Source organism: Sminthopsis crassicaudata, chromosome X (genome assembly GCF_048593235.1).
Source record: "Sminthopsis crassicaudata isolate SCR6 chromosome X, ASM4859323v1, whole genome shotgun sequence".
Taxonomy (NCBI): domain Eukaryota; kingdom Metazoa; phylum Chordata; class Mammalia; order Dasyuromorphia; family Dasyuridae; genus Sminthopsis; species Sminthopsis crassicaudata.
Genome location: NC_133623.1, coordinates 549769 through 563949, shown reverse-complemented (window position 1 = coordinate 563949; position 14181 = coordinate 549769). Strand labels below are relative to the sequence as shown.

Sequence of the window (14181 nt, the reverse complement as noted above, 5' to 3'; positions counted from 1 at the left end):
AGGACAGCCCATTAAACATCAAAAACGGGCTTCTCAGCTATCAGACCATTTACTGCTTCCCCAGGCTGTAGCATCAACTTCCAGGGCCTTCTGGAGAAAATATCTTCTTGCCGGGGGAAATGATGGCGGAGCAAGTAGTCTAAATCCCAGCTGTAACTCCCCAAATTCATGAGGACCCAGAAACTTTGTCCCACAAGTGTGGCCTTAGGCAGCCTTCAGAATGAGATGGATAAGCTAAGTCTCTCCGCCTAACTGAGGAAGAAGAGAATGCTTGTCGCAGAGCAAGAAGAACTTCAAAAGGAGAACTTGATAAGATTGTGGAACTATGGGTTGGTTCAAGTGCACTTGAAGTCCTCCCTAAAAGCTGATCTATCCCTGTAATGAACATCTTCATTCGTTCAGCCACAGAGGACCCAACAAGTTGGTAGAACTAGATTAAAACTATTGGTGGGGAAGTTTTCACGGGGCTGCCATCACCTCCTGTAAGATGTGTCCCACCTGCCCTAAGCATGATGTGTTCGAGCCTCTGAAGCCAGTTCGTGGCCAGTTTCCTCTCCCGGATGCCCCCTTTTAAATTTGGCAGATGGACTCCATTCATTTGCCACCTGCCCATGGTTACAAATATACTTTGGTTATGGGTCTGTATGTTTTCCTGGTGGGTAGAAGCATTCTCCTTCACACTCTCTGGGGCAGCAAAAATCCACTTAGAAAAAAATCATTCCATTATGGGGGGGGGGGTTCCTAAAGAAATACATAATGATGGAAGTTCCCATTTCACAGGAGCTTCGTTAGCTAAGCTGCTCTCATCCTGGTCAATCTCTTAGCACTTGGGATAATTGAATGAGTTAATGGGATACTTAAAACTTCCTTTGCTCACCAGCCCTGAATTCAGGAGGACCCGAGTTCGAATCCGGTCTCAGACACTTAACACTTCCTAGCTGTGTGACCCTGGGCAAGTCACTTAACACCAGCCTCAGAAAAAACAAAACAAAACAAAACAAAACTTCCTTTGCTAAATTCTCTGAAGAACTAGGTATTCCTGGGCCCAAAGCCCGGTCTTTAGCCCTACTAAGCCTTAGATCCAGACCATTTGGTTTTCATAAGCTCAGTCCTTATGAGAAAGCAACAGGACGCCCACAGCCACTATACCCATGGGTGGTGGGAAGCATAGCAACTAAAGACTCCTTCCTACAGTGCTATGTTGGATTGGCTCAGAAAATATCAGAGACTTACCAACTTGTCCCACAGTCCCATTTTTTTAGGAATCGCAACCTAATCCAACCCAGTGACTGGGTCTCCTGGAAACACACCTCTCTAAGCACTCCTTGGAGCCATGGTGGAAAGGTCCCTTTGAAGTCCTGCTCACCACCCCCGCTGCAGCCAAACTCTGGGGAGTGGAGTCCTGGCTCCACCTGTCACATGTTAGAAGGGCAGTACCACTTACCTGGATTGCAGAACCTAACCTTGAAAATCAACTAGGGTCCAAAACAGTTGGCATCAGAAGTAGGCAGCTGTCCCCAAGACCCCAGTCCAAGAATGTGGATGTGGACTGAGGTTTACAGCTCTTCTCTGTATAAACTAAGCCTTTTATCTCCTGCTACTATCCTCTCAGGCCTAAATCTCAGTGCCTATGGAAGTAGCAGGTTTTTTTCCTTCCATTTTCACACTGTTTTTCTTTTTATATGGTTCTATACTACATCACAACCGCCTTCCTGATTCACTTGCCTTCATGGTATTACAAAATCCTAAGGTGTTGGGCAGCCTACTGGCCCAGAGAGGAGGAGCCTGAAATCGAGGAAGACCTTGGGCTCTTAGCAAGCAAGCAGAAGATTTATGGAAGAGGGATCAGGATGTTCTGAAGCATGTTTCCCCCTTACCTTCCTTTGATCTACTCTTTTGGTTGCCCGAAAACTTTGGCAGCATTCTCCATTCTGCCCTCCCTGGTCTGATGTTCCTCTTCCTTATTTGCCTTGCCATTTACCTCACATTCGCTTTGCCATTCACTTATTTTTACTTAAAAATCAATGCCATATCTCAAATGAATGTTCCTTGTCGCTTCTCAGGGTTGTTCCAACCTTTTGATCTAAAGGAGGGAATGAGGAAATGTAGAGGGCCACGAGGTAAGAATCCATTCCAGGTCTTGAATCTTACAGTAACTTGGCTCACCAAAACTCCCTTTTCTATAGAAATAGCAGAGCCATGCTTGTCAATATAATAAATTAGAAATCTAGAGACTGAAGCAAAATGCAAACACTACTCAGTGGATTAAAGGTAAACCTTTGAATTGAGGACAGAAAAAACAGCCCACGATGGAGACAAAGGCATTTGGGACAAAGATACTTGAGTATGAGATGTGTATCTCAACTATTTCCGTCTCTTGTAAGTAACCAAGATCCCGGGCTTAATCATTTACATCTCAGTAGATCTTGTTTGTCAGGGAAAGCTATAGGAACTTCAAAGAGTGTACTTTGTATCAAGTCTATAAGCATTTGACGTATATATTTGTCTCTCTGATCAATAAACTTTGAAGAGTTCATATTCGAAATTCTCTCTCCGCCTGGCCCTTGTACTTTCACACCCTTTCACACCCTATTGGAGCTGGACTCCAACAAGGAAAAATTATGATTTTTATAATTATCAAGATGATATGTCTAATGAATATACTAATAATTTATATCTATTAGAGCTGCCTTTTCTGATTTGGGTCAGTCTTACCAGTGCAGCTTGAAAGGATCAATCAGTCCTTGACTACGCTCTCCTGTGTGTGTTAAGTGAAGGTGAGTCAAAGATTATAGAACTTATTCCATCAAAGAACTCTGGTCCTGCCCCCCACCAAGTAAGTACTTCCTCCCCCCTCCCCGGGAGTTGAAACAATAATTTAAGTCCGTTCCCACAGGACTGGAGAATACCCATATTGTCCTTCATTGTGGGCTTGTCATGGGCAACCTCTCAGGCCCCGAAAATGATCATATTATAATCCACTTTCTCCTTCCCTTCCCATTTAGGATTTCTGTATATAATCTCTCCCTTTCCTGAGGTCTCCTGCCCAGGAGAACTTCCAGTTTACAAACTGTGTTCCTCACTCAGAGAGTGAGTAATTAAACTACTTGATCTTTGTGTGGCTTCAGCTCTTCACAGTTTAGAGACCAAGACAGCAAAATTCACAGTTTAGAGAGCAAGACGGCAAAATTCTATTAACACAAAAAAGAGCTCCTTGGAATAGGAAGTGGCTAGATAATGTCATAAAAAAATTACTCATGCATATGTACTGTCAAAAAAATTTATAATTATAAAATTAATAAAAAAAATTAAAAAAACCCAACACAATCCAATTAAAAAAAAAAAGGAATAGGAAGTGGCTGGTCTGCAGAGGCCTCTGTATCCCTTCATCTTTGTGCACAACCCTCCCCCCTACCAATACAGCCAGGTTGCTTTGAGGGAGAGTGTGTATGCTTCCTGCCTGGCTAAATCCCTAAGTCCAGTCACCTTCATGGGGATGATCATAGAAGTACCTGGTTATTGACCCAAAGAGAGGGAGGGAGAGGAGAGGGGAGTGTTAAATGGAGATGGAGAAATTGATGGAGAGCAATCATCCTGTGAACTGGATAGAATGGTGAAGAAGGAATTTAGTCCCCTTCAGCTGAGAGGTTGGGGTAGGGAAGAAGAGATGGTTTGTTGGAGATTGACTCAGAATTGGAGATTTAGAGAAGGAAGCTTTTGGAAGGCTCAGGATTGAAGGGAACAATTAACTCAGGAAGCAGTTAGTTGTAAAATGGGACATTTCAAACTAAATTTAAGAAATGGAATCATGGGGAAATATTAACATATCCAAAGAATCTCAGTAACTCAGAGTGGAAAGAGAAGGAGCACAGATATTATCCGATTGGACTAATTCCTTTCCAGTGACTGTGGCAAATGGCCATCCAATTTTCCCTGGAAGATTCCCAAGGAGTTGGGTGAGAGCCCATTTCACTTGGGGTCATCTTTGAGTGTTAGGAAGTTTTCTCTGACATTAAGCTTAATTCTACCTTTCCCAACTAAGTGTACAAAGGTGGCCTAGGACCAGACTTTGAAGGGGTAACTAACCTTTCTAACCAGAGGAGTTAGTGTTTGATCCTAGAAACAATAGAGAGTTACTGAAAGGTTTTGATCAAGGGATTGATGTGATCAGATTCATGCTTCAAGAATATTACTTTGGCTGCTGTGTTGAAGATGGAACGAATAAGTTATAGATTTGTGGCAGGGAGAGCAACCTGGAGGCCATTTCCATAGTCCTGATGAGAGATGGCCATGTGGGGAGAGAAAAAGAAATGGCTATAAAATACGTCGTGGGTTGGGAAATGACAGGAGTTGGCCAAGAATCAAACCAGGGGAAAGGAAAGGAGAGGGCAAAGTCAAAGTTAAGAGTGATTCAATTGTTCCAAACCTCAGCGACCAGGAGGATCCTGGTTTAAGTTCTCAGGTTTTTCCTGAATGTAGTTAACATGCCATTCAGTAGGGCCTCAGTTTCCCTCTGCAATGACGAGTTAGTGGATGTCTGGGCCAGAAGCTATCAGTGGGTAAAGCTCTCATGAAGCCCACATCGTTTCGAGCTCCACACTTGTTTGGGGGATATAGCTTGCTTGTCACAAAGTCCGCAAAGGGGGGCACGCCAAAGAAACTGATGACGTCCTCTCTGGCTCTTAGGTGGCATACAGGCTAGTGGGAAGGATCTCAGCTCTGGCCCTCTGGCCATCATGGAACTAGTGAACCTGTATTTAGCTATGTGCTTTAGAGATTTACATCTATGAGGACTAAGGTTTCTCATCCATCCACTCACTCACTCACTCATTCTGGTCAATATCTTCTCAAGGTGCTCTTGCTTTTCCATAGACTTCCTAGAATTTCATCCCTGGAAGTGGACATGTGTCCACTTTAAAGTTGCCTCTTTGAGTGTTTATCTGGGAGTTCGTCTGTGACCCAGGCCGTCACGTTAGGGACTGGAGGTGGCAAGACTAACTCTTTCCAAAGCAGCAGACACAAATATGTAGGTACTATGCCTTCATTTTAGGTACATGCTGCCACGTGGGACAAGGTAAATAGGTGATTTGAACCCAGACGTGAAGACCACCTCTGCTGGTGTAGGAAAATAAATGCTTTATTGCAGCTAGCATCAATGGGAACAAAGCTTTAACAATTGCATCCAGTTATAGCGTACTAGAAGAAGGATGTCATTTGCCACCAGATCTGACCCTATCCACACATGGACAGGATTTGCTACCTTAATTTGGTAATTGTTGATGAATCAAACTCAGGTTGCCTTGGCTCTGCTTTGAGAATATTTTATGTCTCATCATGGTAACTGCCACCCGGTTGTTTCTATCTGTGCTCAATTCCAAACACTCAAACGGCCTCTCTTTGCCATCTCATGTGTCCATTTGAAACCGAGGGAACTAATGCTGAGCAAAATGAGAGGAAATAGAAATACCTAAGTCAAAGTAAGTTGGTAGCCTGGCTTCCCAGATGCAATCTGGGCTTTCTGCATCCTTCCAGTTGGAGTGCCCTCTTGGCAGGGGCCATTTTCTAGGGAAACTTAGAAAACTTGAATTCAGAAAGTGGTCACTTAAGATGGAAACATCCATTTGTCAGGATTGCATTTTGGTGAATCCGGCACAGACAAAGACAAACAGAGCAGATGAGTCAGCCACGGACTTCACACACGTGTTCACTGTAGAAGTCCAAGAAAAAAATGGCCTAGATGTGATCCTCAAGAGTTTCAGCTCTTCTAGGGACCTTTTCTACCCTACTGAGGGAGGCCCATCTTGGTTCAGTGGCCAGTTTTCTTCAGCAGAACCTCCTTGTCACTGAGATACTTGGGGGCCAACCAAGAAGTCTGGATGAGAGTGTGTATGTGTGTGTGTGTGTGTGTGTGTGTGTGTGTGTATATATATAACATAGGTGAGCTGGTAACCTATCAAGTCCTAATTGGCTTAGGAGTAACTTCCTACTCTCTCCATCCAAGGAAAAATGCCCTATCCTCTGGTTTCTACCCAAATCTCCTTCTCATGATAAAGCTGAATCAATCTAGGAACTATATTGGGGACACTCCAACCCCTTTCACATTGCATTTTCAAGCAGAAATTCTGTTTTCTTTAGAAAACAAACTTCGAATGACAATTACTCCCCAGTCCTCAGGCCTATTTCTTCTTTAGAAAAGCCCAACTTCCTTAGACTGGAGTCTCCTCAGGGAGACAGGGCTCCTGCCACAAAGAGAAGGGTTTGCTGGAAACGTCCTTCCCTAGAGGGGGCAGAGCCCTTCTTGTATTGAATGTTTGAAATGCATTTGAACATAAGGAAAAGTTCTTGAACCAAGTTTCGCCATACTCCTGCTTCAGAACTATCCTTGGCTCACACTCTCCTTTCCTTTTGTGTCCGTTCTGTTCCCCTCCATCTTTTGCCTCTTACTCATCCCCTCTCATCTGGGTGCGAGTACAAGCTCTGTCACAACTTACCGTGTGACCTTTGGACAATCCACTCATTCTTTTTCGGGGGGGAGTGAAGGAGAAACAAAAGACAGAAGAGTTGGAAAGGAAGAAAAGAAAAGGAAAATGAGAGAAAGGAGTAAAGGAGGAAGGGAAGGAGGAAAAGGATAAGGCAAGGAGAGCATGAAGGAATGAGGTAGAGAAAGGAGAGAAGAAAAGAAGTGAAATTTTAAGGGTGGAAGAGAAAGGAGAAGGAAAAGAAATGAAGGAAAATTAAATGGAGAAAGAGGAAGGAGAAAGCAAAGAAAGACAGAAAGGAAGGAAAAAAAGAAAGAATGAGAGGGAGAGCAGGAAGGAAGGAAAGGAGGAAAGAAACAAAGAGGCTGTGGGGGCTGTAGTCTCCTTATTCCACGGGCCTCTGGCCCACAAATACCCTTCGCAGGGCACCCTGAACATCAGGGTTCCGGAGGCTATAGATGAGTGGGTTTAACATAGGGCTGAGGATAGTGTTCAGGATCCCAATGGCTTTGTCCTTGTCTGAGGCCTTAACAGAGCTCAGGCGCATGTAGTTGAACAAGCCTGTGCCATAGAAGATGCACACGATGGTCAGGTGTGAGGTGCAGGTGGAGAAGGCCTTCTTCCGGCCCTCGGCCGAACGGATTCGCAGCACGGCGGCGGCCACGTGGGCGTAGGAGGTAGAGATGAGCATCAGGGGCATCACTCCCATGAAGACTGAACCTACAAAGAGCAGCTTTTCATTGAGACTGGTGCTGGAGCAGGAGAGCCCAAAAAGTGGCGGCAGATCACAGTAGAAGTGGTTTACCAAATTGGGGCCGCAGAAGCTGAGCACGGACAGTGCCACCGTGTGGGTCAGTGCGTTGCAGAAAGAGATGGTCCAGCATACGCCTATCAGACTCCCCTGGATGGTCCTGCTCATTCGGGTGGTGTAGGTCAGTGGGCGGCAAATAGCCAAGAAGCGATCGTAGGCCATGGCAGTCAGTAGGTGGCAATCCACACCGGCCAGAAGGTGGAAGAAGAAGAGCTGGGAAAAGCAGGAAGCAAAGGAAACCGAGAGATCCTGGGTCAGAAGCTGTACCAGCATCGGGGGCACTGTGACAGTGATGCATCCGATGTCGAGGAGAGACAAGTTCCCCAGGAAGAAGTACATAGGTGTGTGCAGCTTGGCTTCCACCAAGATGGCAGCCAAGATGCTCAGGTTGCCACCCACAGTGGCTACATAGGCCAGGAGAAAGACAGTGAAGAGGATGGGTTTCAGTTCCTGACGTTCCGTCAGCCCCAGCAGGATGAATTCGGTCACAGATGTCCTGTTCTGAGCAGACCCCAGATCCATGGGCCCTTGCCTCGGCCAGGCATCGGATTTGGGGATGGCGGGGACCTGCTGAAACGGGGGCAAGAATGAAACTTGAGGGGGAAAGGAGCAATGGTCCATATACCAATGACTGAGAACTCCGAAAATGAGAGAAAGTGGAAGAAGAGAGAGATGGAAACCCAAAGGACGGCAACAGTGTGTGTGTGTGTGTGGGGGGGGCACTTGCAGCTGCTGGTGTGAGAGAGGTGCCTTTCACCATCGGGTTTTTCTAGCTTTAACTCACTGCTCTCTTTCCTGGTGCGATCAGAACTGGATTTTGAAAATGAACCGCAGCCCTCGACAGAATCGAGAGCCAGAGAACTGAGCCCAGGTCCGCTCTGATGTGTGTCATGATGCTTCAGAGATTCATAGATGGTGAGAGCTGGAAAGGTTGTCTTGTCCAACTCCTGAATTTTAAGCTTGGCTAACCAAGACCCAGAGAGCAGTGAGGAGTCTGGCATGACTGAGAAGGGAATCTGTGCCAAGGAAGACTCCCAGAGTAGTCCAGGTTTGGGGGGGGAGTGCGCACGCACATTGGTGGTTCATGGGTCCTTAGCTGGGTAAAGCTGAAATGGACCTCAGCGCCTACCTTGCCCAACCCTAACTCTCTGCTCTCAGGTTCTTCCATGGGGAAACCGAAGCTCAGAGGTGTTTGTGATGGAATTAGAGAATGAGTCCGGCCTTATGGGAAGCTGCAGATTGCACTTCCTCAGCAGGCACCGAGTACAACTCAGACTGTATTTCATGAGAGGGACTTGCTGATCTCAACAGCATAGGATGGAAAGCTAGACAGCTCCTTGGAGATCGTTTAGTCCCCATCCCTCGTTTTTAGCTGAGAAAACAGGCTCAGAATGAGAAAAGGGCTGGGGAGTGATTAAAAACACAGAAACTGGGGCTAGGTTAGAAATAAGGGCAGATTTATAAGACCTAGGTCAATCCGGTGTTCGTTGGGTAATGGGCTTGGGCAGAAAGACACAGTCCCTAATGGAGGCAAAATGAAAGGACAAAATGAAAGAGAGACTACTGCACCCGGGTCAGTTGCTCACTGTAATTGGTAGCAGATTTACCTTTAAGTTCTTGGAAGGGGGGATGGAAAGAAAAATGCACTGGACGCTTTTGTGCCCTTTTTGTCCGATGAAAGGAAGCCGACGAGTTTGCCTGGTAACACGGGCCTTTCCCTGGGATCGAAAGCCTAGAGACGTCGCTTGTAAGGGGCATTTAGATTAACTTCAATTCTGGGTCAAACACATGCCCCTAACTGTGCAGGACACTCAGACCATGGGTAATGAGGAGCAGGGTGTTTGATCAGTCCCACCATTGGCTATGTACCTTAAGGAGGTCAATGACAATAAGAAAGGAACCATAGATAACCAAATAACGCAGGAGAATTCTGTGAGAGTGGAAAAGTGGGCCCAACATGGGCGTTCATCAAATGGGGTGCAGCTGTGGGACAGGGATATGCTGAACTATTATGTGGCCGTGAGGAACGATTGAAACATGGAGAGACTTGGCTGAGGCGCAGCAGGATGAGGAAAGCAAAGTGAAAAGATCAATATCCCCAGGAGGGGGAGTACTATCTAGAGAGGTAGCCCTCAAAGCCCGTGGGAATGGGGGAAGGACCATGCTTGAGCCTTGGCCCAGAGAAGAGAGAGTCATGTCCCTATCCCTTCTCATGGTGGAGGTATGAGTGTGCATGTGTGTGCCCGCCTTCATTTACATGCACGTTTGTGTGAGCATGCTTTTGTGTGTGTGTGTTTAAGTGTGCATTCATGTGTGAGTGTGCATTCATGTGTGAGCGAGAGTGCATTCGTATGTATGCATGTGTAGGAGTGTACTTTCATGTGTGAGCATGTATTCATGTGTGTGCACTGTGTGATTGTGCATACATGTGAGTGTTCATCCATGTGTCTGCACATGTGTGTGAGCATCCATTCAAATGTGCTTGCGTGCGCATGTATTTGTGTGTGCAATTCATATGTGTGTGGGCGTGCATGTGTGTACACATGCATGTGTTTGCGTGTACATGTGTGTAAATGGTTAAGAATGCAGCACGATGTATATCCCATAGGATCTGGTTGCTCTCCATGGCAGTTTTACTTATTTGTGTTTCCTTCGAGGGACAATTTGCTAGGGACAAGCCACACTGGGCAGTACTGGTGGCGTGCGTGTCTGTGTCCGTGCGTGTGTTTTAAGTGCAGCCATAGCTTTACCAAATTACAATGAAGGCCTTCTTTGGCTAGTTGGTTTCTTAACCCTGTGCAGACTAGTCCATGCCTCAGTGACTCTGAGCTTCGCTTTTCTTTTCTTCTCCAAAGAAATGGCCATGGAGATCCCCGCCACACTATGGTTTGGGGGAAGCCGGAGCCTCCTCCTCCTCTGGGAATTGAGTGAGAAATGCACGTTTAGGGTGAGAGGAATCACACTCAGTCATCTGAGGGAGAAAGAGCGAGATTGTCCCCATTGAATGCTGGATTTCTGGGAGCTTCAGAAATGGTGTGCCCCAAGGAACTGGGGATGGGAAAGAAAGCCCAGCGCAGAGAAGAAAGTCCCCCAAGCTGAGACCACCTAGCCTTGTTGGGGCCCAGCCTCTCTGATGTTCTGTGGCTCAATGAGATTGAAGAGGCAGGCCTGAGGGAAGACCAAGAGATGGGGCTGGGCTAGGCATCCCTATGTCATTCTCACCCCCAGCTAGCTCCCAGGAGTTAGGCTTCTCCCATTTACAATAAGGTTCAACTGGGCTGGACTTGGTGATGGCTATGTACTGGTGATTCCTATTACCCTATCTCTAAAGTCTGCAGCTAATTACTCCCCATCTCTCTCTCTCTCTCTCTCTCTCTCTCTGTCTCTCTCTCTCTCTCTCTGTCTCTCTCTCTCTCTCTCTCTCTCTCTCTCTCTCTCTCTCTCTGTCTCTCTCTCTCTCTCTCTCTCTCTCTCTCTCTCTCTCTCTGTCTCTCTCTCTCTCTCTTTGTCTCTCTCTCTCTCTGTCTCTGTCTCTCTCTCTCTCTCTCTCTCTCTCTCTCTCTTTTTCTCTCTCTCCTGATTCCTGACCCACTCCCTCTTTCCTGATCTTTCCTAACTGAACTTGAACGATTGGCTCACACTGTGGCGGGCTGGATAACAGCCAAGGCTGGACTTGATTGGACATGTATCATTTCTAGCTTCTTGTAGAAGTGGTATTTACTGCTGAAAGGAACTTTAGGGATCTCATCAAGTCCAATTCTTTCATTTGACAGATAAGGAAACAAAGGAAACTGTGAGGAAGTGACCTGTCCAAGGTCATAGAGATACTAAGTACAGAGTTAGAATTCAAAGTCCCCAGACGTTGACATGAAACCTATGTGCTCTCCGACCCTCCTCCCGTCTCTCCATTCTCTCCTATATCCCACTCAGTGTCCTGCTGCTATTTGATTCCTAGTCTCCCATTATTTCATGTCCTTCCTGCTCCCTCTTTGTCCCCTTGATATCAGGGCCCCAGCTCTTCTCTCTCAGCCTAGTCTGTCTCTTGACTGATTGCTTCTTTCCCTAAACATTAGCATATCCAAAAACATTAGCATATTCAGTCACCCTGAATGTGGATTTGACTAGACATTGTGAGTCTACTAGCTCCCTAGGATTACCTGTTACATATCCAGCTCTTGAAACTCTTCATCTCATTCTCTGTGGCCCCCAATGACCTTTTCTGACTCCCTCTTTCCCCGATTTAGTTCAATCACATTTGTCTAAGAAGAAGGAAACCAGAAGAGGAAACAAATATAGATATGCTGAATCTGAGAACTATGGGGGACCTTAGAGGCCATGTCACCAAAGCCATATATGACCAAGGGTCCCCTCTACAACAGACTCTACAAGTCACCTTCCAGTTTATTTTCAAAAATTTGTTACCAATTCTGGCCCCTGGGATGACATGGAAAATGTTCATACCCTGTCTGCCGGAAAAAACATTCAGGCATATGTTGAAAACTCTGGGAGGATAAAAAGAGGCAACGTTGAGTCTGAACAACAGTCTAGATTGGGATAAGAACAAGACTTCCTGGGAGAACTTGAGGGAAGCTGGAGGAGATTCCCAGCCAGGATTCAGGAAGAAGAGGATTCGAGATTCTACTTTCGCTCTAGGCTGGAGGCTCCAGAAGCCTCCTAAGAAACCTGCTCACAGAGAAAAGGATTCACACAGAAAAGAAACCTCCTCCCAGAGAAGGATTACAATTGAGAGATGACAGAACTTTACAATCCATTCTCCCCCTGCCTCCCACTCAAATCCAGCCCATTTACAGACTAAACATGAGACCTGGGTTTTCATTCTGTCTCTGATTCATGTAGTAAACTTGGGCAAATCTCTTTCCCTTCTCTGGGCCTCGTTTCTGCCTCTATAAGATAAAGGAGTTGGAGTAAATTGTTTGTAAGCATCTTAAAACAAGGCAATTTTAGCTCGAACCTCAGTTTAGTCCTCTTCAAAATGAGTGATTATGAAGGTTCCTTTAAGTCCTGAAAATCTACAATTCAGATAGAACTACTCAAAGGAGGGTCAAAGTAGCAACTCACCCTGTTCTGGGAAGTGTAGGGTTGGGCCATGGGTATGTAGATGAGAAGTAGGTAAGTAGAGCCAGATTTATAAAGAGAGAGGGAAGATGGGATGGGATAAGGAAGGGAGAGAGACATATTATTTCTATTTTAGATCAAACCCCTTGGCATGATAAATTGCATCTACCAAGGGATTAGAGCCCAGGGGTGAAAGGCAGAGATGAGTAAACAAGTTGATTGCTGAATAATCCCTTGTGCTACTACATAAGTGTTGCTTGTACCCTGGGGAAAACCAATTAGTTGTTGGCCAGCCTTTCAGACAACTGGTGCCGAAGAGAAGAAGGTGGGGGGAGAGCGGGGGAGACGGATGCCTCGGCCCAGACAGTAATTTCTTCTTTCCTTCCTTCCTTCCTTCCCAATTACATGTAAAAACGATGTTTAACATTTGTTTCTTAAAACTCTGAATTCCAAATTCTTTTCCTTCCTCCCTCTTCCAACCCATTGAGAAAGCAAGCAATTGGATGTAGGTATCAAATATTCCTCTAAGTTGAAATTTCTTTTCTGTAAAAATTAACAAGCACATATATCTCATTAGTATGCAAACTCATTTTCACCTTTAAAATGATAAGTTTATATGTATGTCAAAGAATTGTTTTAAATACATTTCTTTATAATTTATTGTAATGTTTGATTTGTAGCTATGAAATACCTATGTACCTGGAGTTATGTAAAATTTCTTGGGGAAAAAAGGGGACTGGAGTAGAAAAAAATTTAGGAAGTCTTGATTTAGAGCACCTTCTCATATGAGTGTAGATATCTTTGATTACTTCATATTTCTCGATCATTTTTCAGTTGGGTAGTGGCTACTGATTTTATTTTTTAATAATATATTTGTACTTTCAAAATATATGAAAAGATAGTTTTCCAACATTCACCCTTGCAAAACCTTGTGTTCCAAACTTTTCTCTCTTCCTTCTCCCAACCCCTCCCTTAGACAGCAAGTAATCCAATATAGGTTAAACATGTACAATTCTTCTCTACCTATTTCTACATTTATCATGCTACACAAAAAAAATCAGATTAAAAAGGAAAAAAAGAGAAAGGAAACAAAATGCAAGCAAACAATAACAAAACGGTGGAAAATACTATGTTTTGATCCACATTCAGTCCCTACAATCCTTTTTCTGGATGCAGATGGCTTTCTCCACCACAAGTCTTTTTTTTAAAATTAATTTTATAATTATAATTTTTTTGATAGTACATATGCATGGGTAAATTTTTTTTTACAACATTATCCCTTGTACTCACTTCTGTTCCGAATTTTCCCCTGCTTCCCTCCACCCCCTCCCCTAGATGGCAGGCAGTCCCAAACATGTTAAATATGTTATAGTATATCCTAGATACAGTATATGTGTGCAGAACCAAATTTCTTGTTGCACAGGAAGAATTGGATTCAGAAGGTAAAAGTAACCTGGGATGAAAGACAATAGTGCAAACAGTTTGCACCCAATTCCTAGTGTTCCTTCTCTGGGTATCACAAGTCTTTTAGAATTGTCCTGAACCTCATTTTGAAAAGAGCCAAGTGCATCAAAATTGATCCTCCTGTAATCTTGTTGTTGTGTACAATGTTCTCATGGTTCTACTCATTTCATGTTCATGTAAGTCTCTCCAGGCTTTTCTGACATCAGTCTGCTGATCATTTCTTATAGAACAATAATATTGTCGTCATTGTTGCGAATTTACTTATTTGTTTGCAAAAGAAAAATATCAAAAAGGGAAAAATGAGAATAATAGCAAACAAACAACAACAAAACAGTGAAAAAGCTTTGTTGT

At 44.7% G+C, this 14181-nt stretch overlaps 2 protein-coding genes across 17 annotated transcripts in view; one reads left to right on the top strand and one right to left on the bottom strand.

Moving 5' to 3' along the window:
* Positions 1-14181, top strand: part of LOC141548335 (uncharacterized) — a 360889-nt gene that overhangs the window by 67822 nt on the left and 278886 nt on the right. The gene's annotated exons all lie outside the window — the stretch shown is intronic.
* Positions 6865-7812, bottom strand: LOC141548607 (olfactory receptor 3A10-like). The gene has a single exon (XM_074277610.1). The coding sequence runs from the start codon at positions 7810-7812 to the stop codon at positions 6865-6867; it is 948 nt and encodes a 315-aa protein (XP_074133711.1).

Excerpts from the sequence above, each read along its gene's own strand:
- LOC141548607 (XM_074277610.1), bottom strand. The coding sequence starts at position 7,812 with ATGGATCTGGGGTCTGCTCAGAACAGGACATCTGTGACCGAATTCATC.